The following is a 24,845-nucleotide window of genomic DNA, read 5'->3' on the forward strand; positions in this document are numbered from 1 at the left end:
AATTAAAATTTTCTCTTTAGGGGGCTGCCAAAACTATTAAAGATAAACACATCTTTAAACCTAAGTGACAGTACCAAAGTGCTCAAATGTTTTTAGCACTTGAAAAAAGCCCATCTCAATGGGGATCTGGCCTTCTTACTTCTATTCTGACAGATATATGTTGGTCGGTGTGGCTCCCACTGCATTCACCTGAAGAAGGGTTGTGAGTTTGGGAAGCCAGCAGGACTCCTCAGGCCTCTGACATGCCAGTGAACTTCAGAGGTGGGATTGTTTCACCAATTTTGCCCACTCAAGAGCAAGGCACTCCGACCTCTAGGCTCTGCCAGTTCCCAGGTGTGTAACCGTGAGCAAGAAGACAGTAACCGCTCCTCCACAGGGTGGTTGAGAAGGAAATGAGCTAATGGGTACTTGGCACAATACTTGGAACATAAAGCCCTTGGCAGAATAGTTGTTTCCATCATTTATTATTACTGTTAGTGAAATGAATAGCCTCTACTGAGGTTCCTGAGAAGAACCTTAAGAGGTTTTGGCATAGGCCCCTAATACTCCTGTTTGCTTTGAGAAATTAGTAGTAGGTGTCAGATTTCAGCCTTCCTTCCACACAGGCATTAAATGCCCAAACACACCTTCCCACCTGCCTGGCTGTTCCCTCCCTCCAGCATCGGCTTAAAACTGACCAACAGGCCTGGCTCATTCTTGTGTTCTGTACCCTAGCCTTTGGTTGCAAACTGCCAGAGTCATGCCACTTGGACTCCTTTCCGAAGGTTCTGCAGAAGCCAGCTAGTGTGACCAACATTCTGTCTCAGGGGCTTATCTGGGTTTAACCCCCAAGATCTTGAATTTGGACGGCACCCAGCACAGCACCTCACCCTCACATGGGTTCAGCAAATGCCAGCCCTTCTCACTGTCGTCTTAGTGTTCCTTCCTTGTCTTTATGCACACTGGCTTCTCGTTTGGGTTTTACTTCTCATTTCTGGCATTCACTCCTGAAAAATCTTACCATCTGGCCTCCCAAAGTAGTGTGCCAAGGCTTCCCCGTGACCTCACCGCAGCCTCACACCTGGCCCAGAGCGGCATGCCTCTTCATGCAGGTGGGCCACAGGTGAGATCATTACACGTGGGCATCACTCAACCTGTATCTCAAATGAAGCCACGTCAGAAGATTCCAGGGGCAAGGAAAACAGCCACGTTCCAGGAAAGGCATTTTCATTTTATTTAAAAATTATTTACAATTTATTGAGCCTTCATAAATGCTTTATTTTAAAATCCTTTTTTAAACCATTTTTTTTTTAACCTGAAGAAAATCTTTGTGGGGTGGGGGTGTGTAGGGAGGGGAGTGGTGACAGGCTCCATAGGGATTTTGCAAAGGGATGGGTGTAATGCAACAGCAGTGGCTTGAGTCTGGTGGCCTCAGGGGTGATGAAGACCAGCCAGGCAGGCACCCCCGGGGCCAGTGGTCAGCTGGCAGGAAGCCTGCATGATGGTGGTTCTTGCTCAAAACTCACCATTTATTGGTTTGGATCTAGGTACCCAACGCTGAGGGCTGACACTTCGCCTATTCCTACCAGGCAAGAGCAGGTGTTGGGACTGGATGGCTGTGAAGTTATCTACGAGAAGTCATGCACTGCTGAGCCTCAGGCCAGGCCAGGCAAGGGGTGTGGTGAAGTCAATAATCATTGCTGGAAAAGGCGTCTCTAGCTCCAAAGTCTTTACTTCCACATGCTGTGGCCCTCCTGTCTGCAACACCTGCTCTGGGTTATTGGGAAGAGGGGACAAAGTTATGTGGGGGTGTTGGTTGTGCAATACTGTAGGGTGTGCCAAGAATTTCTGAGGACTTCCACTTCTTGGTGGGTGCCAGCCTTCCCCATCAATTGATGGACACTTGAGAAGACCACTTATAATTAAAAACCTGTCTCGAACTGCCCAGTTTCCACTTCACTCTGCATTATAGAAACCCTGGGCTGAAAGTTACACTATTTAAAATAGTGTTTTTTTGTTTGTTTGTTTTGTTTTTTGTTTTTAACTCTTTGTAGGTCTGAGACCTTTGAGAACCTTATGAAAGCTTTAACGCTCTGGAAAAAACATACAAGAATAAATACATTAAATACTAACAGTTTTAGGGGTTTCATAGACCCTCTGAAGTCCAACTATGGACCGCCTGGGGTGATGGACCCCAAGTTAAGAACCCCTGAGTTAACGGTTCCTGTGGGTAAGCATTTTCTTCTGAGATGCAGATCACCCAGAGGAATGCTCGGTCTCCCTCCTCCCTGTGAATGACTGAATGGGTGTGGGGAGGTGGGAGTGAGGGTTTTGGAGGAAGGGGAGGGACGCTGGATGGTATACCACGGGGAAAGGTTTGGGAATGGTTTGGAGATTTAGCAGACAGCACTCAATCAATGAGTTCAATGAGTATCTGACTGAGAGCATCTAAAGGGTAGGAGATAGATTGGAAAGGGAGATACGTATTCTGAAAACAAACTTCACTTACTTCCAAGTTTTCCCTAAGGCTGGCTGTGGTGCTTTTCTTTTTCTTTCTTTCTTTCCTTTTTTTTTTTTTTTGGAGACAGAGTCTCGCTCTGTTGCCCAAGATGAAGTGCAGTGGTGTCATCTCAGCTCACTGCAACCTCTGCCTCCCAGGTTCAAGTGATTCTCCTGCCTCAACCTCCCAAGTAGCTGGGACTACATGCCCAGTAGAGATGGGGTTTCACCATGTTGGCCAGGCTGGTCTCAAACTCCTGACTTCAAGTGATCTACTTGCCTTGGCCTTCCAAAGTGTTGTGATTATAGGCCTGAGCCACAGCGCCCAGTTTTGTGGTTGCATTTGAGAACTTATTCTTGGAAGCAGGTCTGTGTGGTCACTCTGCCATCTGGTGGTTATGCTTGGAATTGCACCTGCCCCAACTTCAGGAGAAACACCAGAGATCTAGTAAGTTCTTGGAATAAAGTACACTCAGCTGGTCTGCTAGGGTGTAGTAAGGGGTGGGAGAGGGACAAATCCATGAAAAAGAAGAATGATTCTTCAACATTCCTGTGTAACTCTGAAGTCCCATGAGAGTATGTATCTTTCTTGGCTGACCTGGGCACTCTTTGGCTTGTCATGGCTAAACTTGCTTTCAGCACTTACAGTTTTTCCATGTAAGTTTTGTTTGTTTTTTGCTTTGATTTGCACTTAAGACCTGAAGTTCCATCTCTGGCTCCCAACGGGGTCTCTCTGCATCCTGTTCCTTCTCTTCCAGGGCAGAATTACTGATCTATTGAAGACTGCTGATTGGGAGCCAAAACAGATGTGTCCCTGGTAAAAACAGTGACTTGAGGTTCCATCTCACATTCTTTCCATTCCAGCTGAGACATATTTCTCCAGGCTTCTGGAACCCTTATCTAACAGGAAACCAGTCACTAACAGTTTTCTGTGCTGTAATGTCAATCACATGCCAACATGGCTGAGTCCCACTTCTTTAAAGCTCTGGGGGGAATTATTGGTCCATCCCCTGAACTAATCTTCAGACTTCCTACTGCAGCCTCCCATGTGCCTGTCTGCCAATGGCACCTTCTGAGCCAAGCTATGCATGAAACATATTAGAAAGTTAACATTTTGTTCTGGAGGAAAGAATGGCGAGTTCCAAGATGATAGGTCTCCTGTGGCATCAGGGGATCCCCAAGAACAAAGAAGAACATTAGGGGTCCCAGAGTGGCATTATCAGCTTGCAGTCAGACATCTCTTCTCCAGTCCCAGACTATGCTGTGGAAAAGACCATTTCTAGCATGTTCCATTAGCGGTACCTGCTTCTGTTATGGCCATGTCAAAGTTGTGAGTCAAACTGGAGGTAATGAGGGAAAATCTGCCAAACTGACAGCTAGGGAGGAAGAGATGGAAGGGAAGGCAGAACGTTCTGTCACCTGTGGGAGGCCTTGGGGGAAGCAGATGATGGGAGGGTGGGTTCTCCCTCAAAGCTCTGGAATTTCACACACCCAATGAATGCTGGCTTCGCCCTGTCATGTGATCAGAGGTGTTAAATTGGAGTTGTCCTCAGAGCTTCTCTCTCCTTCTGGTGACCTCTTCCTTTTTCGGCCACCTGAAAAAAAACAGGTTGCAAGTATCAGCCTGTAACACTGGAGGAACATTCATAATTGCTTGGCCGTCTGAGTTATTTTCAAAACAGAAGCAGAAATGGAGACAAAGCCCTTGACAGCTTGGCTAGAACTAACCTGCATTGTATGCTGGTGCTGATATTGGCATATTTACATCTTGAAAGATTAGGACGTACTTTTCACATAAGATGCCATCTCTGAAAAGTCCCAAACCCAGGCTAGTGCCTGGAATTGAGATTTCCTGGAGGGGACTGAGTAAAGCCCATGTAACACCTCAGGCCTATGCCTCCCGAGCCCCTTGGGGGCCAGCCCCTCTGACTGCCAGACACCCTCAGAGAGGACCAATCTCATAGGCTTTGATGTCCCATGAATCAGGGTTGATGGCTGTAGCTGGGAGCTATTTCCAGGGACCTGCATTCTCTAGCTCTGAAGCAACCGCCTTTCTGCAGTGGGGCAGGTGGCCATAATTACATAGTTGTCCTCAAGGATGAGAGAGCAATCTGTTCCCAGGTCTGTTTTTAGGAAGGCATATCTTCACCTTGTTCTCTCCACCATTGACTTCCGTGTGTGGAGGATATTGCTCTCTTTCTATTGAGTCTCCTGGACACTTAATTCTTTAAAGAACCAGACAGTAAATATTAGAGGCCTGTGGGCCATATGGTCTCTGTCACAATTACTTATCTCTGACATTGTTGCCATAGATAACAAATGGATCTGTCTGTGATCCAGTAAGTCCTTACTTACAAAAACCAGTAAAGGAGGGAGGTCAGAATTGACCTGTGGGCATGGTGTGCAGTCTCCTGTCCTAGAGGAAAACAACTGAATGGGACAGATCCCAAAACTATCAAGGGTGCAGTGCTGGCCCAATCCCTTTTGCGGATTTCCACAATTGTACTTCATTAGGGTTTCTAAGAGGAGTCCCTGGCTCCTCCCTCAGGAGGAAGATGCTAACATGTTTTTCCTACTAACCATCAGCAGGGTGGCTTTCATCTGGGTGAAGAACTAGCTACTCACTCAAGGTTCTCAGCAGCTTCTTGCCCACGTTTTCCTCAAAATCGCTACTGCAGGGGCTGGTCTCTGTATCCAGGTTGATGTTACAACATTCGCTATCTGATGCTGAGAAAGGAAAGAAGAGAGAACTCAAGTTGTCTCAACCTACACACTCAGGCATCAAGACAGGGTGATTCTGAGTGACATCCCTCAGCAGGTGAAGTTTAAGACGTGAGCCAAAGCGAGGGTGGTGTAATAAGGCAGGGATGCCCAGGAAAGTGCTGGGTGTCATTAGTTAGCAAGAGGCATTTTAGTGCCACAAAAGGAACAAAAAGATGGAGAACAGGAGCAGGAATGCAACGATCCATGCAAAGTCAGAAATCATTCCCTCTCCTCAAACACTTTTTGGCAAGAGAGAGGGGTTAGAGAACAACGTGTTCTCCATCCAGTCTATTTGCCAGACTAAAAGCACACGTGAGGACAGGTGGAGGTCTCCTTGGTCTATTTGCACAAACCCCAGAAAGCCACAGGGTTCAACAACAATGTCCCTGTCTTCTCCCGCAGGACTCAATGGGAGTTCAAAGAATTACAGAACCTGAGAGCCCAGAAGGGGGCCAAGCCTTACCACCAATGCAAATAAAAACCTAAACAGAAGGCAGAGTGGTGTGCTGGAAACTGCACTGCACTGAAGCCATGAGGCTGAGCCTGCTAATGATGCAGTTTTTGGACTTGAGCAAGTTGTTTCCCCTCTCTAGGCCTCCAGGGTCCTCATGTGTCGCAGGACGAGGGTGGACTAGATGATCTCCAAGACTACTCCATCACCTTCGTTCTTACTCGTTTGTTACATTTTCTTGCTGTGTGCTTTAGCTACTAGATTTGGTGTTGAGGGCAGAAAAAGAACATCAGTTCTAAATTCAGGTCCTGGAACAGTGACCATGTATGTCTCAGATTTTGTGGGTCAGCCACAAGTTCAAGCATATTGTCTTGTTGACTTTAAATTTTTTTTTTTTTTTTTTTTTTTTTTGAGACAGAGTCCGCTCTGTCGCCCAGGCTGGAGTGCAGTGGTGCCATCTCGGCTCACTGCAACCTCCGCCTCCCAGGTTCAAGCGATTCTCCTGCCTCAGCCTCCCGAGTAGTTGGGATTACAGGCGCCCACCACCATGCCCGGCTAATTTTTGTGTTTTTAGTAGAGACGGGATTTCACCATGTTGGTCAGCCTGGTCTCGAACCCCTGACCTTAGGTGATCTGCCTGCCTGGGCCTCCCAAAGTGTGGGATTACAGGCACGAGCCACCGTGCCAGGCCAACTTTAAAAATCTTTGAGCACTTTTTCAGGTTGTTGCTCTGGACTTGAGGAGTCTTATACTATGGATTGGAGTAGGTCTGGCAGGGGAACTACTGGCTTGGGTGCAGGCTTAGGGGGCTACTGAAAGCTTGGGGAAGTACATCTTAGAGAGGCAAACACAGAAGCTTCTCAGGACTGCTGGGACCCTGGGCGCTCAGAGCAACACCACTGTCAAGGCAGCAGTGTTCAGCGTCTCGGAGGTGATATGATCCGAGACCTCAGGAAAAGTCTATAGACTACACCTTTGGTCAAAGCCACAGCTAGTTAGAATGTTTCCTAATCAGTTTCCTAATCTGTGAGGTAGGCCTAATAATAGCTACGTAACATTTATAAAGCATGGTACTGAACACTGTGATATGCCTTTTATGTACATTATCTCATTTATGCTCAAAGCTACTTTATAAGATAGCTGTCATAATTTATACCCATTAACATAAGGATACTTATCTATTCAGACAAAAAAAACTGAGTCTTAGGTTTAATAACTTGCCTAAAATTGCATAACTCCTAAATGAAGGAGCCAGGGTCTGAATCCAGGCAGAAACCCAACTCCTAATACTGCCCTACACAGTTTTCCTGGGAGAATGAATCAGACAGGGCCTGATGCATGGTAGGTGCTCAGTAAATGTTTCCTTTCCCTGGCTGTGTAAGGAGGTTGGAGGCTTAACGCAGGGGCTGCGGTCCCAGGGCTCCCCTCAGCCAGCTTTCCCCGGGCCATCCCAGTACCCAAAGGCGATGATCCCCCTTGTTCTGCTAGGCCCAGTCGGCCTCCCTGACCTGCTGTCGTGGGAACGGCTACCGGAGACAGTGTGAGCTGCTGTGTGCTGTGCTCCTCGAAGTCAGTCATTTCTTCCTGGGTGAAGGCCAGCTCCTCCATCCTCAGGTACACTACCTCGCCGGGGCTTCTCAGCCCATCTGAGCGGCTGCCTGGGGAGGACAGCACGTGCATCACCTCTCTGCTTTGGAGAAGACCCAGGGCTCAGGTGGTGTGAGCCCTGGGCAGGGCTAGAAGAGGAAGGCAGGGTCGTCCTCACCCCACACCAGCCCGGCCTGCCCGTCTGCCCAGCTGACTTACACGGCAGGCTGTTCCTGTTGTTCAGGAGCGTGATGGCGGGGTCATCCTTAGGGGTCTGGGGTGTGCCCCGGGTTGTGGGGGCCTTGGTGGAGTCCCCATCTGTGAAGGCCTCCATGTCAGGGGACTGAGGTGAGCTGTCCATGTGGCAGGCAGTGAGTGCGTTCTGATACTGCTGCCGTGTGATCTGGAAGGAAGAGGGCAGGAGCTTAGGAGCAGCTAGGCAGAGCCCTCCTGGATTCAGCCAGCCTTCCCAGGCTCGGGGGCAGCCTCGCTGGGGTGCTTGGAACCCTCGGCCTCTGAGGCCTGAGATCCACCAACGGGGGCCTTACCCACGCTGTAGCAGTCCAGCAGGGACAGTGAGGGGCCCTTTGCTGGTCTGCCACCAGCTCCCACTGTTCCTTTTTATTGGCACCTGGAAGAACCAAACCTTCTGAGACGCTGGAGAGCATGGAGGGCATCTTCAGAGAGCCGGGTGGTTGTCCATGGAGAAGTTTAAAACACACATTTATACTATTGCCAAAGGCCCAAAGGGTCAGTCGGGGGTGACTTGGTGAGAATAAGGTAGGACTCCAGCAGCAAAGCTCTCATGCCCCAGGTCTCAGTGTTGGGAAGCTGGAGGCTAGGGCCTGAGAGAACACAGGCATTTCTGATTTGGACTAAGCCCATCCCTGGATGTAGGGTCATGCTCCTATGTTGGCAGGGACCACAGCAGGGAGGTCTCCCAGCTGTCTCCTCAAATCACAGGAGTCAGACTTGTGATTTTCCTGCTGTGTCAAACGTCAGCCACAAGTGAAGGCATCTGGAGGGTCAGGCTGCAGCCAGACCAGACAGGAGTCTCCATGATTCCAGGCAGGAAAAATATAGATCAAATGTCTCTTCTAAAAGGCAGGAAGGTGTCTCGGTCACCCCTGTTCTCTGGGTATACAACACAGACAGGCACTGTGAATCCTTGCTAGCAGTGAAAACAGACTAGGTAGTGTGCCACCCTGTACAGGGATGTGAAACTGCTCATCAGTGGCTGGCACTGGGAGAAGAATGGAAATGGTATGTGGCATAATATCCTTCCCAATCATAGCATCTCCTAAAGCGTTTTCATCCCCCCTTCACTGCATTAGCGCTAGAGAATGAACAAATTCTGCTCATTTTGCCTTCTCTTTCCTTTGGGGCAGAATTGGTATCACATGTTGAAACAGGAAAGATTTCTGCTGGCAGTAGGAGGGGGATGGTTGAGGCTTACACACTGTGACAGAGAGTAGGCTTGAAGTTGGCTTTGTATCTGGTAAGGTCCTTGTCAACTACTCACCAAGACCCATTATTTTACTGGACACGATCAATCCTTTCTTCAACAAACTTCAGGATATTTTGCAAGAGAACCAAGCAAATTCTAAGCACAACTAATCTAATCATAAAACACCAGTTAAGAATGCATGCCTTTTTGCAGAGCATATGGGACACACATATACAGAGATTCCAGGCTTCTAATCATACTTCTGCCCATTCAGGTGGGCAAATAGAGTTTTCTATTGATGGTTTAAATCAGTGATTCTCAAACCTCAGCATCAGAATTATCTGAAGGACTTGTTAAAACAAGATTGTTGGGTTTAACTCTGAGTTTCTCATTTGCTAGGTCTGGGGTGGAGACTGAGAATTTGCATTTTTAGCAAGTTCCTGTGTTCCTGGTGCTGCTAGTCTGGAGATCACACTTTGAGAACTGCTGACTTAAGACCTAGTTAAAATCAGATACAGGTACTACTCAGGTTTTGGTTTTTTTCTCTGAAGGATTTTAAAGGACAAAGCAGCAAAGTGTTAACAACTGGCTTTGATATTTTTTAGGTCAAAATGGTATGTTCTTTGCTCTATGGCGTGGAACCACAGGTCTCCACTTAGCATTTATCCAAAGTCTTCAATCGATTCAATGTGCTTGTTGAGAACACCTGACTTTTGCCACTCCCTCTGTTGGGAAGTGAGAAGTCAGGTTCCAAAATTTCCCCCAAAGATGAGGAAATTTGGCTCTAACACCAAAGGACGGGAAAATTCCCTAAATGACACTCGGTAAGCCCAGTAAAGCAGTTGATCTTACTCTATTTGGGTTCTTTAGTTATTTAGATTTGGCTTCTACTTTAGTCAAAGGACAAATGTCCCTTCACTTAAGAAATATGGCAGGAAACATACTGCCAAGAACTAAAGTTCAAGTCCCAATTTTGCCACTTTCAAGCTGGGAGACCTTGGCCAAATATATATACATTTTTAATCAGCCAATGGGCAAATGAATACACTGGCCACATTGTTAACCTCTCTGATCTTATAAAAGAGGCCCAGAGATAATGAGATAACATGAGTGAATCTATTATACAAAACTGTTAGGAATGGTTGTTTAAAACATGCCCACATGCATGTCTCACCATTTGACTTTATAACGGGCATACATTTCAAAGACAACTGTCAAGCTTACCATCTCATTATGTCTAAATTGCCCATGGCACACAGGGTGGAGGTGGGGCAAGGAGCAGTGTCCCCTCTGCCTCCAGAGTCAGTGTGACTGGAGATGCTGTGAAAGCAAGACTAGGTCTTGGAAAAATAAATCCTTAATCAAGAAAATAAAGCAAAAGGGAAAGTAGGGGAAGGAAGGCAATTCCAAGTATGGACAGTGGAGAAGGGGGACAGAAGGAAAGGGACAGTGAGTGAAGAAAGGAGAGGAGGAAGAGAGAAGGAAGGGGCTGTTTCAGTAGGCTTTGAAATGGATTTGCTGGCTCAGGGCCCCTCTGAGTTGGTAGACTGGCTGCATCCCCCAAGCTGGAAGTCTCTTGGGAATGACTGTTGTTGCAAAATGCTCTATATTATTCAACTAATTTATTTTTGGAAAAGTTCTGCCCAGATTTTATCTTCAGTGAGTTGTACCAGTCTTTTTAAAAAAATCTTTCTTGAGATGGAGTCTTGCTCTGTCTTGCCCAGGCTGGAGTGCAGTGGTGCAACTTCTGCCTCCCAGATTCAAGCAATTCTCCTGTTTCAGCCTCCTGAGTAGATGGGACTATAGGTGCATACCACGACGCTCAGCTTATTTTTTTGTACTTTTAGTAGATACAGGGTTTCACCATATTGGTCAATTTTGAACTCCCAACCTCAGGTGACATCACCCTCCTTGGCCTCCCAAAGTGCTGGGATTACAGGTATGAGCCACCATGTTTTTAAAAAACAATGATAGGCCCCTCTTATTACCCGGTATCAAGGATCCAGGAACTCTAACCCTCTCTTTAAGCATTGTCAGGGAGAAAAGGATGGGAAGAAAGTAGTTTTGGTAACAATACTGAGTGAATGGGACACAATTCCTTGTAAGGTACTGAGTTCCTCATCATTGGAGGCATTCACACAGATATTAAACCACCACTTGTCAGTGATGCTAAAGAGAAGATTCAGACAGCCACAGCCAGGGTCTGCCATTAGTGGGAAGAAGCACAGCAGTATACGGCAGTGAGAGTGGGGAGGGGCAGGGGCTGGAGAGCGTCTGCACTGTTGGTGGGTGTTTATATAAAAGGAAAGGTACCACCCAATGGCTAAATCATCTATGTGACTCACGGCCTTAACAGCCTTGCTTTCACACAGCTCCATTTTTTAAAAAAATTTTTTAAAAATCATGAACTCCTGCCATGTCAATGTGTTGCCTTAAAAGAAATAGTTGACAAACTGTCAATGTATCCAACTCTGCTTTGCTTCTTCCAGAGGCATTTCTAGGTTCGGGTATCACTTCTTGTCAGTTCCTTCCCCTTGTTCAACAACTTACGACAACTTCTTTTAATCTAGCATAATACTGCTGAAGAGAAATATAACGTGAGTCCCATGGGTAATTCAAAGTTTTCTAGTGGTCACATTTTACAAAGTAAAAACAGGTAAAGTTAATTTTAATAACGTATTTCATTTAACCCAATATATCCAAAATAATTTCCCATCATCATGTGATTAGTATAAAGTGATTAGTGAGGAATTTTACATTCTTTTTTGTACTGGTCTTGAAATACAATGTGTATTTTGCACTTATAGCACATCAGTTTGAAAGAGTCACACTTCATGCGTTGAACAGCCACATGTACTAAATGGCTGTATTTATACATGGCTACTGGCTACTGTACTGGATGCTGAAGGTTTAGTGGACTGCCTGAACGGCTGTGCCCAGTTTCCATGACCTGGCCTCGCAGGGCCAGCAGCACTCCCACTACTCACCAGGACAGAACCACTGGTCCCGCCCAGCTCCTCTCTCTACCCAGTCCCTTGAATGCACCATGTCTACTTGCCTTCCATACGTGTTTAAGGGTGTCCCTTTGCATGGCATTGCCTTAACTCTCCTCTTGTTCTTTCCAAATTCCTAAAGTACATTGTCCAGCCAATTAGTGCTTAAAAAATTCCAGACAGTGGCTCACGCCTGTAATCCCAGCACTTTGGGAGGCCGAGGCAGGTGGATCACGAGGTCAGGAGTTCGAGATCAGCCTGACCAACATGGTGAAACCCTGTCTCTACTAAAAATACAAAAATTAGCCAGGCATGGTGGCGCATGCCTGTAATCCTGACTACTCAGGAGGCTGAGGCAGGAGAATCACTTGAAACCAGGAGGCAGAGGTTGCAGTGAGCCAAGATTGTGCCACTGCACTCCAGCCTGGGGGACAGAGAGAGACTCCATCAAAAAAAAAAAAATTCCACATAATTTTGTAATGAATTAGATAGTACCCTGCATTGGTCACTATTATTTAACTTACCTTAAGCTTCCTCTCTCTAACTAGGTCTTAATCTACTTATAAGGCAGAGAATATATTTTTATTAGATTTATATTTCTATAGTATAGCTCATGGCACCCAGAACCATTGTTAGTGCTTAACAAATACTTATTGATTAGCTGATTGAGGGAATCAAGCCACTTTTCAACAGACGCCATGTTTTTGTTTCCTCTTCACTGCAGTAGATATAACCATTTATTAGCAACAGCTTTAGCTCAAATTGTGTTCTCTTATAGAGTGGCCAGTTTAGAATCCAAGCACCTACTAAGCTACAAAGGAAGCGGAGGTCTGTTTATTCTGAAACTAGCAAAAAGCAAGGGTGCCTTTCTGGACATTTTTGACTTAGCAGCCAAGGTGTCCGGAAGTTAACCTTTAGGCTAATGTGATGTCTCTTGTCATTTTATTTTAGAGACAGGGTCTTGCTCTCTTGCGCAGGCTGGAGTGCAGTGGCATGATCACAGCTCACTGTCACCTTAAACTGCTGGGTTTAAGCAATCTTCCTGCCTCAGCCTCCCGAGTGGCTGGGACTGCAAGTGCATGCCACCATGCCTGGCTAATTTAAAAATTTATTTTTGTTGAGATGGGGTCTCACTTAGTTGCCCAGGCTGGTCTCACACTCCTGGCCTCAAGTGATTCTCCTGTCTCAGCCTCCCAAAGTGGTGGGATTACAGGTGTGAGCCACTGCACCTGGCCTCCTGTCATGGTATGATGTTCTGTTTTCACTTTCAAGTGGTGTATTCCTCCCTGAAGACACATGCTGCAATCTAGGGATTTGGCCACCAGATGGTGATGAGGAATCTTGGTCAAGGTTATGCAGTCCAGACTGTAAGACATCTGCCAAGTATTCTTAGCTTAATGATGACATAGAACACACTTCAAAAAACCTTCATAAGAATTCTTTGGTACCTTCATAACTTATTAACTACTATTAATCATGGCTTTGTTTAACACCTTTCCCAGATAACTATTAGATGCACCTTTCTATCCCATTTTGTAGCTTATCTTGAAGTTCAATTACTCCTGGACCTTCAGTCTGCTGGATATAAAAAGCCCTTGCAAAACCTTCCAGCAGCCAACCACAGGGACTTTGACCTGTGAAAACACTTATATTGCAGTCTTCTCTTTAGCTTCCCCACAAACCCTCATGTTAAAAAACACAGTAACAACAAAAGGAAACGGGGAGAGACGGGTGAGGGAGGTAGATAAATGAGCAGCCTAAATAACATCCCTAACACAGTCTAATCAATCAGGGGGAGGTAATTTTCAATGTTAATCTAAGGTAGAATTTTACATTAAAAAAAAGAAAAGAGAAAATCAAGACAAAAAAGACACTTGTGTTAAAACAAGAGTTTGAACTCACAGAATTCCTTTTTGGAGAACTACCCATTTTAATCAAAGTTTTTTTTTGAGACGGAGTTTCGCTCTTGTTGCCCAGGTTGGAGTGCAATGGCGCCGATCTTGGCTCACCGCAATCTCTGCCTCCCGGGTTCAAGCAATCATCCTGCCTCAGCCTCCTGAGTGGCTGGGATTACAGGTGCCCGCCACCATGCCTGGGTAATTTTTATATTTTTAGTAGAGATGGGGTTTCGCCATGTTGACCAGGCTGGTCTTCAACTCCTGACCTCAAGTGATCTCCCTGCCTCAGCCTCCCAAAGTGCTGGGATTACAGGTGTGAGCCACTGTGCCTGGCCTAAAGAGGTTTTTGAATAACACTTTTTTTTTTTTGAAGACAGACTCTCACTCTTGTCACTCAGGTGGAGTACATTGGCGTCACCTCGGCTCACTACAACCTCCGTGTCCTGGGTTGAAGCGATTCTCCTGCCTCAGCCTCCTGAACAGCTGAGATTACAGATGTCCACCACCACGCCTGGCTATTTTTTCTTGTATTTTTAGTAGAGACAGGGTTTCACCATGTTGGCCAGGCTAGTCTAAAACTCCTAACCTCAGGTGATCTGCCTACCTCAGCTTCCCAAAGTGCTGGGATTACAGGTGTGAGCCACTACGCCCAGTTGAATAACACTTAATTGGTTTCCACTTTCCTCTCAACTTCTCTACTTTTGAAATTTAGTCTTCTTAACTTCAAAATATCCAGATGGAAAGAAAGACCAAGTTCTGTGCTGCTCAGCTGCACTGATCACAGCAAAGTCTTCTGTTTGGACAAAAAGGACAGACACACCCAAGAATTGACCTGGGATTTGGCATTCTCAACACTGCCACTATCTCACATTAGGAAACAGACTTTTATGTTCCTTGTGATTTGCAGAATGTTCCTTTTCCTTATGTTCTAGGGTTGGAGATATGAGATCATCGGCAAGTTTTGTTTTTGTTTTTGAGACAGAGTCTCCCTCTGTCGCCCAGGCTGGAGTACAGTGGCGCGATCTTGGCTCACTGCCATCTCTGCTTCCCAGGATCAAGTGATTCTCCTGCCTCCGCCTCCCGAGTAGCTGGGATTACAGATGCCTGCCAACATGCCTGGCTAATTTTTGTATTTTTAGTAGAGATGGGGTTTTGCCATGTTGGCCAGGCTGGTCATGAACTCCTGACATCAGGTGATCCACCCACCTCGGCCTCCCAAAGTGCTGGGATTACAGGCGTGAGCCACCATGCCCAGCCCATCGACAAGTTTTAAGAAAATCCTTACAAACTTAATACTAGGTAATCATCTTAGCACATTCCCCTGAGGAGCTGCCAAATCCATCACCTGAAAGTACTGTCCAATCTGTAAAGCCTAATGATGTTTTGCCCATTGAACATGACTCTTCAAAATCTCCTTCACTTTTCTACTCCAAGCAGCAAACCAAATCTTCATACTGATTTTCTCAACTTCTGATATGAACGGTTATGGACTGAATGTTTGTGTCCCTTCAATATTTTTATGTTGAAACCCTAACCCCAATGTGGTGGTATTAGCAGGTGGGGCCTCTGGGAGGTGATTAGGATATAAGGGTGAATTCCTCATGAATGGGATTAGTGCCCTTATGAGAAGAGAGCTTGCCAGCACTTTGGGAGGCCAAGGTGGGAGTATCACTTGAGGCCAAGAGTTTAAGACCAGCCTGGTCAACATGGTGAGACCCTGTCTCAATTTAAAAAAAAAAAAAAAAAAAAAAAAGGAGAGAGTTTACTTCCTTTCTTTGCTCTCCACCATGAGAGAATACAATGAGAGGTAATCTGAAAACTAGGTAGTGAGCCTTCATCAAATGCTGAATCTGTGGGCACCTTGGACTTCCCAGCCTCCAGAATGGTGAGAAATAAATATCTGTTCAAGCCACACAGTTCATGGTCATTTGTTACAGTGGCCAAAATGGACTAACATAAATGAAAAGAGAAACAAACATAAAAATTCTGGCTGAGTGCCATGGCTCATGCCTGTAATCACATCACTTTGGGAGGCTGAGGTGGGAGGATTGCTGGAGGCCAAGAGTTTGGAGTTAGAGCCCTGTCTCTACAAAATAAATAAATAAATAAATAAATAGACAAAATAAAAATCCCACCACACTTAAAATAGAATCCAAATTCCTTACTCTGGCCTAAAGATTCCAGGTGTCCACCTCTGATGTTACATTCTCATGGAGCCTCTGCCTTTGCACACCGTGGGCCGGCACTCAGAGCTTTAAACTACCAAACTCTTTCCAGCCTCTGTTGTTTCTATCTTGAACATTCTCCCCCTCCCCTTTCAAGTCTCAGCAAAATTGTCCTTCCTCAGCCTATCTGATAACCATTTCAAGAGCAGTCTCCTTGCCTTCTCTGCCCAATCACTGATCCCAATGACCTCTTTATTCCCTTCACAGCCCTTATTACTACCTGAAATTACCTAGGTTATGTGTATGGTTATCGTCTTTGTCCCCCATTAGCCTGTAAGCTCCCGAAAGGCAGCAGCTTGCTGTCTTCACCACAGTATCTCAACAGTGCCAAGAACACAGCAGGCCTCCATTAAATATTTGTTGAATCACGTACTCATATTATGACTTTCCATTTCTTTCCTCACAGATCACATGTCCAACACGACAACCAACCAGACTTAACATATTAGAGTTCTTCTTTTCCCACTTTTTTCCCTACCTCCCCTTCTGGGGAAGGTCTGCATTAGCAATGAGAAAAATTCAGGGCTGGAAGCTATGAGAAGCAGAATTGTGGGCTATGGTTTTCTAAGGTTTAACTTCCTTGTCACATTAGACTTAAGTGTCCACAGTCATATGCACCCACGAGCATTGCCCAGTCAGCTCGTAAAGGCACTTCCCTGGGTTCCTTTAGCTCCGATGTCCTATCACTCACTCTAAAGCCCACTGACTTTAGGGCTTGGATTCTGGAGGCGGAAAGACCCAACTTTGAAGCTTGGCTGTGCCATTTACTAGCCATGTGACCTTATACTCCTCAAACCGCAACTCTTCATCTAGAAAATGGGAATGACAGCAACACCTACCTCATAGGGTGACTTTGAGATTAAATGGATAATTCAGACAAAGGACTCAGTAAAGTGCCTTGCACAGTTTACTGCAAAAAATAGTTATTGTCTCACCCGATCCCCCAGGTTCTATTCCTCCCTCTGGAAACATTCCATGGTTACTTTTCAAGGTTACTTTTATAGGCTGATATCAGTTTTAACTCAGGGCTGTCCACAAAGTCCTGAAACACAGAAAACCAGCCAGCACACACCCCTCTCCAAATAATCAAGGCGTGTGTTCTGGAAAGAAGGACCTTCTTACACCCTAGTGATTTCAGTGCACCTCTCATGACCCAGCCTGCAACTGGTACAACAGCTACCAAGTGAACTCACTGGGTGTTTTGTTGGCCTGGGATAAACGGGGCTCTAGCTAGATCTCAGGCCAAAGTTTGTAATGGTTTGCAGAATACTAGGAAACAAAACAGGCCGGGCGCGGTGGCTCACACCTGTAATCCCAGCACTTTGGGAGGCTGAGGCGGGCGGATCATGAAGTCAAGAGATAGAGACCAACCTGATCAACATGGTGAAACCCTGTCTCTACTAAAAATACAAAAATTAGCTGGGCATGGTGGCGGGCACCTGTAGTCCCAGCTACTTGGGAGGCTGAGGCAGGAGAATTGCTTAAACCACGGAGCGGGAGGTTGCAGTGGGCCGAGATCATGTCACTGCACTCCAGCCTGGGCAACAGAGCAAGATTCTGTCAAAAAAAAAACAAAACCAAAAAAAAACCCAAACCAAAACAACAAGAAAAAACACCTACGGAAACAAGAAAAGGGGAAAATGTTAAAGGCTCCTGTGCGATGCCAATCCCAGTGAGGGGTATGAAGAAACAGCTCCCCTCCTCTTTAATTATGAGGCCATGAGCCTTGCTACCTCTCTCCTGGGCAATTGCACATGGTTCTCTTCAAATAGCTTAGTAATTTTCAAGCAGTCCTATTAGTGACTACAAAAGATTTTCAGTTAACACACAGGTCAAGTTGTATTTTAGACTTTAAGGTATAAAAATATATTATCATATGTAAAAGTATAGCATGGTTCCTTCTTTTTAACCAACAGACAGGCAGATGTATAGCATGGTTTCTTCTATACATCACTTGGTTTATTCATCACCTGCAAACTTATCTTAGAAAAATCTTATCTTAGAAAAACCAATGAATAAAATCAAACTGATGCCAATGGTAGGGGATCCAAAGGAAATGATTCTGGCAGCAACTTGTGTCAGACAAGCTAACCTATTGCTTTGTGCCTCATTTCCCCACATGATAAAAGGGGGCCAGGAGATGTCAAAAGAGTGACAAATAATGAACAGTCCTAAAGCTGACTGAAAACAGCCTTTATACAGCCAGTAGCAGTTACCACCCAGCAGTGTACTGGAACACAGGGGAAGTCTTCTTGTCCCGGTCACCCAGCCAATGCTGCCCACTGGGAGGGAGAGGATAACCTTCCTGGGAGAGTTACCTTCACAAACTGCACATCGCTGAGGATGTGGACTGAGTAGTCAGGCGTGTAGAGGTTGTTGTTGCTGCTGTACAACTGTGTGTTGCTGCCCCCAAAGTCACTGCGCTCTCGGTTTGGAGACTCAGAGCGATTCAACCCACTGCAGCGAGAAGGGGACCGGTTTACTGCAGATGGTGAGAGATGGAGAAAAGACAAGGAGGGATGGGTGGGGAGGAAGAAGTGGAAGGGAGGGAGGGAGACAGGGAAGGAGGGGGAGACAGATGTTGTTTACTGAGGTCCCATACAACTTTCAGGCAATGGTAACACTGGGTGGTGGTGACGGGGCTCACCCTTCCCATCAGAGCCTGGGAAGCTGCTGAGCTGCTTTGTTGATGTTTATTCCTTTGAGGAACAAATGCCTAAGACAAACTCATGGCTCCCTTCCACTCGGGCTGCTCCCCACAACCTCTCCCAGTGAGGAGCTGGAGCATCTGTTTCCCCCAGACGGGGGATGGGTGGTTCACATCTTCCTTGGTTCTTGTCTTCAGATTAGGTGCACAAGGACCCTGCACGAGATGATGTCGGTACTATAAGCGTGGCTTGCTACCCTAGACCATGAGCCCCTCTACCATGGTGAGGTATTTTATATCAACTCCAATCACAAAACTTATTTTAGAAAGGCCAAGGCCTTGGGTTTGCCCTCAAAACCATCTGTCACAGCACAGGCAACCAATCTTCATGTGGCCTTACATTATAGTGGGAAGAAGTCAGGCCTGCTCCCACATTGGCAGGGCCTGGGACAAACGGAAGCCCACAAACCACAAGGATAAATATTTTTAAGTTAGAAGTTACATTAATAAATGGTAAAAACAGGCTTATCCTCTTCCTTGACAAATGTTCGTAGCAACCATGCCAGAAAACAGAGCCGTGGGTGGATAGCCAGCCCTGCCCCTAGGGCTTCTGGACCCCTGGTCCCCTAGGACTGTTTGGGTGGGGATTCCAGGATTCTGGATATCTGAAATGTGGTTTAGAAGGGAGGACACAGGCTTTGGCTCAGCACCTCCCTTTGGCCCTGAGAACTCCTTGCCCCATATAGATGGGCTGGACTGAGAAGGGCCAAGGTGTGGGTCTAGGGCTGGGCTCCCTCTTGCATAGGCCTGAGGGGAGCACTGGGATAATTTGCAGGCCTTCTGTCAAAGATCTCCTGAATGCTTTAGCCAGGTTCTTTTCACATTTTTAAGAAACACTTCTTGGAAACATTCGATTGAGACCGCGTCATTTGGTTTTATGTGAGCTGCCCTCTCCAGGAACAACAGAAAAGAGGATACCAAAGGTAACTCCAACATCATCTCAACCATGGAACCGCCCCAAGTGGTAGACTGCAAAGCTCCCCCAATCCTTCTGCTTCTTCCAAAAAAGGGGATGAGGAGGCTGTCAGCTTCTCTTAACACAGATTTAGCTCAGGGGGCTCAAATGAAGAATCAGATTATTTATAGATTCTGCTCTTTCAGGGTAGAACCTTGGGAATTTAATCCTGTCTCTTGAGATAAAGCAAAATATTTGATTAGCATCTATTTGGAATGAGTCATGGAAAGTTGATGATCTATTTAGCTGCCAAGCTGTTGCCTGGCAAACCATGCAGCAGAAAGAGTAAAACGATAGGTTGAATCATTTTCTCATTAGAACCCTAATCATCACTGCCTTGATCTGATTAGAGAATTAAGGAGTCCACTTCCAGTCTTCCCCTTCTCAGTAAGTGTCATCCACTTACATGCAGTTGCTGAAACCAGAAACCCCGGGATTGTCCTTGACTCCTGCCGCTCCCTCAGCCCCCCATGGAGCCTCGCTATCCATCTGACATAATGAGCCCATCGGTCCTATCTCTGTCTCCACTCAAATCCCAGCTACCTCAGCCTCACCTGGACCACAGTCTCCCCACTTACTATCTTATAATCTGTTTTCACCTCAGCTGCCAGAATCGCATTTTTAAAACACAAATCAGCTTCCTATTGTGTCTGAATAAAATCCAAATTCCTTGCCGTGACCTGTTCCCTGCTTTCCTATCTGATCTTATCTTGGGGCCTCCTTTCCCCTCTCTTGCTTTGCTTTAGCCACTGGCCTCCTTGGGTGTTCTTAACCATGCAGGCTTTGCCCACCTCAATGAATGCCCATTTCCCCTCCCCACCCCACATCCTCCCCCCTCAGCTAATGGCTGTCTGCTCCTCAGTCATTAGCTCTCAGCTGAGGCACCACCTTCTCTGAAGACCTTGTCTGGTCATCGTAGGAAGATTCCTCCTGTTCTACTCTATCATGATCCCCTGTCCATCCTTTCAAAGCACTTTCACAAGCATTAATTACATATTAGTAACTACTTGTTACATCTACTTAATTCAACTTTTAATTCCACGAGGGCAGAGACGTCGTCTTCTCTGGTTATCCTCATTGTACGCCCAGCACCTAGCACCGTGCCTGGCCTAGAGAAGGTACTCAAGGAAAATGTGTAGAATAAATGAATCAGCACGTCAGGGTCCCACAGGGCAATACAATGACTCTTATAGTTTATGATCTAAATTTGTTGTAAAAAAAGGTTTCAGAGATCTTAAATCATCACAAAGCTAAAGTCATTAAAGCTCTTAAATCATCAAACTAAAGCTCTTAAAGTCACCAAAGCTCTTAAATCATCACAAACCTAAAGTCATTCTGGGGAAGCTGACTTCCCCAAGAAGCGAGGGTGGGGAGCAGGACCCTCCAGAAATGTGGCTGGATAGAGTAAAATAGTGTGCAACTAGAATCAAAGGGCACCAAGAAGTCTCAGGCCTTGGCCCAGTAACTTGAGGAAGAGGCCACATGGAGCAGAAAGACTGTTTAATAAGGGTATGTGAAACAGCGGGCCCTGAAGTCAGATGCCTAGGGCCCTACCCATCCACTGTGTGATGAGGGACCAGATCCTTCTCCAGAGCGACTAAGAACTGACAGGGACAGGGACAGCGATAGTGCTGTAGAGAACAACATGCAGCACCAAGGTGATTGTAAAAAGCAGTAGTGTTGGATAGAAAAAGGTACATTTCACTTCCGGGCCTGATCCCTTGAAAACAAACTGACGAATTCTTAAAAATAGAACTACCATTCAAGCCAGCAATCCCACGGCTGGGTATCTACCCAAAGGAAAAGAAATTATGTAAAAAAGATACCTGTACATGTATGTTTATTGCAACACTATTCACAATAGCAAAGATACAGAATCAACCCAAGTGTCCATCAATGGATGACTGGATAAAGAAAATGTGATTTTGTACATACGTGTGTGTGTGTGTGTGTGTACACACAATGAAATATTATTCAGCCATAAAAAGAACGAAATCATGTCTTTTGCAGCAACATGGATGGAAATAGAGGCCATTATCTTAAGTGAAATAACTCAGAAAGTCAAAGGCTGCATTATTTCTCTTGTAAGTGGGAGCTAAATAATATGTACAAGTGGACACAGAGAAATAATAGACATTGAAGACCCAGAAGGGCAGGAGAGGGTGAGGGATAGAAATTACTTAATGAGTACAATGTACACTATTGGGGTGATGGCCACACTAAAAGCTCAGACTTCACCACTATGCAATATATCTGTGTAACAAAAATGCACTTGTATCCCCTAAATCTATTAAAAAAAAAAAAAAAGAAAAAAAGGACAAATTGATGAGTTCTGACTTGGCCAGACCCATCTGTGGCTGTTTCAGGGTGGCGGCTGGATAAGTCTGCGTTCTTTCCTCCAGGCTAGTTGCTGCAGAAAAGCGGGACAGGGAGTCCTGCCCACGAGTAGCTCCTTTGGCCCCAGTGCAGCATCTGGAAAACCATACCTTGACCTGGTGGGTTTTGACCTCAACTCAGTTTGGACATAACCAAGGGAAGAAAGTGTGAGCAGGGCTTATGGCTTCAGCTGCCCAGAGAATCACCACCATTTCTCAATAATCCTCCACTTTGCCTGGCCAGACATGGGCTTCACACACCCTACACCAGTTGTTCCACATCCTCATTTCTTACGTCACAGTTCAAGATATGTTCAGGGAGGACAGCAGGGAAAGAGCCCTATTTTATCTCCTAAACTCCTTCCATCTGTGGAAGCTTCTCCTGTTGGAGACAGAGGCAACAACTACATCCCAGTTCCCCCCAAAGCTCTCATCGTTTCACTGGCACCCAGTGTGGGTGACACCCACAGGGACTCACATGTCAAACACAAGCTACATCACTGTTATGCTGGGAGGAGGAAAAACACGTCTTTTTTTTTTTTTTTAAAGTAAAAACAATGCTATTGAAAGTTTATTTATAAAATCATACAGGATTCCCAACACCAAACGATACAACTGTCTTACAAAGATTGAGTCTATAAAAGCAATTTTTAAAAGAAAAAAGAACCTTTACTCCATGAGAAAGTCCCAGCTCCTCTGGGTATTGTGCGAGATCAATGTTTTCGTGTCCTGGAGTCTGACATTCCTCAATAGGTGGGATGCTGATGACTTGGCATTTTGGTAATTGTGCACATACACTCAGAAGTTTCTGAGCAAGGGACATGGAAATGCTTTTAATAAAAGGCAGAAGAAATCAGTAACAGACGAGTGTCCTAGCAGCATGGCAAACTAGTTCAAGTTGTGTAATTCCCCTTGGCATATCCTAAAAGCACAGAGGCACAGTTTGGGGGAGTGAAGCAAGGAGGAAAATCCTAAGTATAGTGCAAGGAGGTCTGGAAGGAGACAGATCAAACAGTGATACGTAACACCGACCACGGGACCTGTCAACAGGCGGCAGGCTAAGCCACCAACCCATCCCTTGCCCACTCTTGCTCTTGCATCAGACCCTCAGGTTGGCTCAGGTGTAACTGGGTGATGAGGAGCAGGGTTTTTTGCTCTATGAAATTGTGACAAACCTCATTCCTGTAGCCTTTGAGTGGTCAGTCTGTAAGAGATACCTGTCCTGGGTTGGCTACTTGGATTGCTGAGGTTTGGGTGGAGAAGGCACCAGGGTAAAATCGGGGGCAGGGTGGCAAAGGGTATGGAAGAGGAATTCACACTGAGTTGGGGCTGGATGGAATCTCCTCTCCTTCTGCAGTCATAGTCAGGCGCCCTGAAAATCTGGACGCAGCAGCTCTGGGACTCTTGCTTCATTTGTGACACCTGTATCCAAGGAGCCTTCACAACCCTATCCTGGAAGCAGACCCCAAGATACAGAAGTAGAATGCTAAGCTCCCATTTTCCTTATGGGGATTTGAGGAAAAAGGAGGGTTCAGGGGCTGCCTGCCTACATCTTTTGTAGCATCAGTGAGGGATGAGGGGGAATGGCCTACTTTGGTCTGACTGTGATTGTGCCATGGGCCATCTCTGTTCTCCAAAATGGATCAGGAAGCTTAATTACATAGACCTGTAAGAGTACAAACTAGCATTATTAAAATTCGTTATACTGGGGCAACATTTAGCATCAGACAACCAAACACCAAAGCCAGCTGTCTGTCAAAACTACAGTGTGAACTCTGAGCCCAAGTTAGGATCCCAGATGAACTCACTCACTTTACACGGAGCTTTAACGGTTCCCAAATGCTCATCACACAAGAGCCGACCTGAAGGATTATTTCCACTTACCACATTTTGCAAAGTAGAAATATTATTTTTAGAGATTCCCTGTATATTTGAGGAGAAAACTGTCATTATTGATCTCAGTGCACATTATGAATGGATAACTGAGCACTGAAAAGAACCCTTGGTTCCAAAGTCTCTGTCTCTGTGCTTTTGTGGATTTGAAAGAACTGTCATGGGGAATTCAAAATTATCTCCACCACCAGGAGAAGAAAGAAGGAGCGAATCTGGGGAAAGGGAATGATAACTGCAGTGGGGCTGTGTACTTTCAGGGGAAACCCCTGATCAGAAGTTTCATTTTTAAATGAAAGCACCTGCCAAGTTGGTTAACCACACCACACCCTGGAGGTAATCTGCAAACCACTGTGCTCTTATTTCAAACTAAGGCTCAAATAGAAAGAGACTCCCCATGGATAATGATGGCAATATTTGGTGCAGAGACCTCTGGCCTCAATCTAGTGTGAGCACCAGATTTGTTACTAGCACTGCTTTCAAAATGCAAATAAATCACAGCCCTCTAGAGGGCACAAAATGTCTATATTCAGAGGTAAAGCAAGGTCTCAGGCAGTAGGTGGAGAGCACGATCTAAGACTTAGATTCCAGTCCTTGTCCCTCTACATACCTACTACACATACAACACTGACTGACTTTCTCAGAGCCTGTTTTTTTGTCTGTTGTTTTTCAATGACAATTCCTGCCTATCTCCCAAAGTGATTGTGGGGAGTCAAATAAGACAATGACAGTTCTTTTTTAGACCTAAAGACCCTACTGGTTTCTAGGATTTATTTTTCCCCCATATAAGATAGGGTTGAGATTTAGCATATATGTAAATTAATGCATCTGGATCAGAAATCAGTATTTCCACTCAGGACATTTTGCAAAGTAAAAAGATTTTTTTAAGGTACTTTGGCATATTCTAGGAGAAAATGGCATCATTGTTGATCTCAATGCACATTATGAATGGACAGTCGAGCACTGAATAAGAACCCCTGGTTCCAAAGTCTCTGTGCTTACAGGGCCAGAAGTTACTGGAACTTCTTTCTACAAAATCCCAGACCTCTGAGGCTGCTTCTTTTAATAGTATGGAA

At 45.7% G+C, this 24,845-nt stretch overlaps 1 protein-coding gene across 2 annotated transcripts in view; it reads right to left on the minus strand.

The window, feature by feature from the left end:
- Positions 1 to 1,189: 1,189 nt before the first annotated feature.
- Positions 1,190 to 24,845, minus strand: part of LOC105478422 (cyclin and CBS domain divalent metal cation transport mediator 1) — a 67,631-nt gene continuing 43,975 nt past the window's right edge. For both annotated transcript variants that reach the window (XM_011735692.3, XM_011735693.3), the window contains 5 exons: positions 18,161 to 18,324; positions 7,499 to 7,682; positions 7,201 to 7,350; positions 5,104 to 5,205; positions 1,190 to 4,073 (listed from right to left, as the gene is read on the minus strand). In XM_011735692.3, the coding sequence (XP_011733994.1) occupies positions 3,994 to 4,073; positions 5,104 to 5,205; positions 7,201 to 7,350; positions 7,499 to 7,682; positions 18,161 to 18,324 (680 nt within the window). In that variant the 3' untranslated portion in view covers positions 1,190 to 3,993. The remainder of the gene's footprint in view (positions 4,074 to 5,103; positions 5,206 to 7,200; positions 7,351 to 7,498; positions 7,683 to 18,160; positions 18,325 to 24,845) is intronic.

The sequence above is a fragment of the Macaca nemestrina genome, chromosome 9 (genome assembly GCF_043159975.1).
Source record: "Macaca nemestrina isolate mMacNem1 chromosome 9, mMacNem.hap1, whole genome shotgun sequence".
NCBI classification, from domain to species: Eukaryota; Metazoa; Chordata; class Mammalia; order Primates; family Cercopithecidae; genus Macaca; species Macaca nemestrina.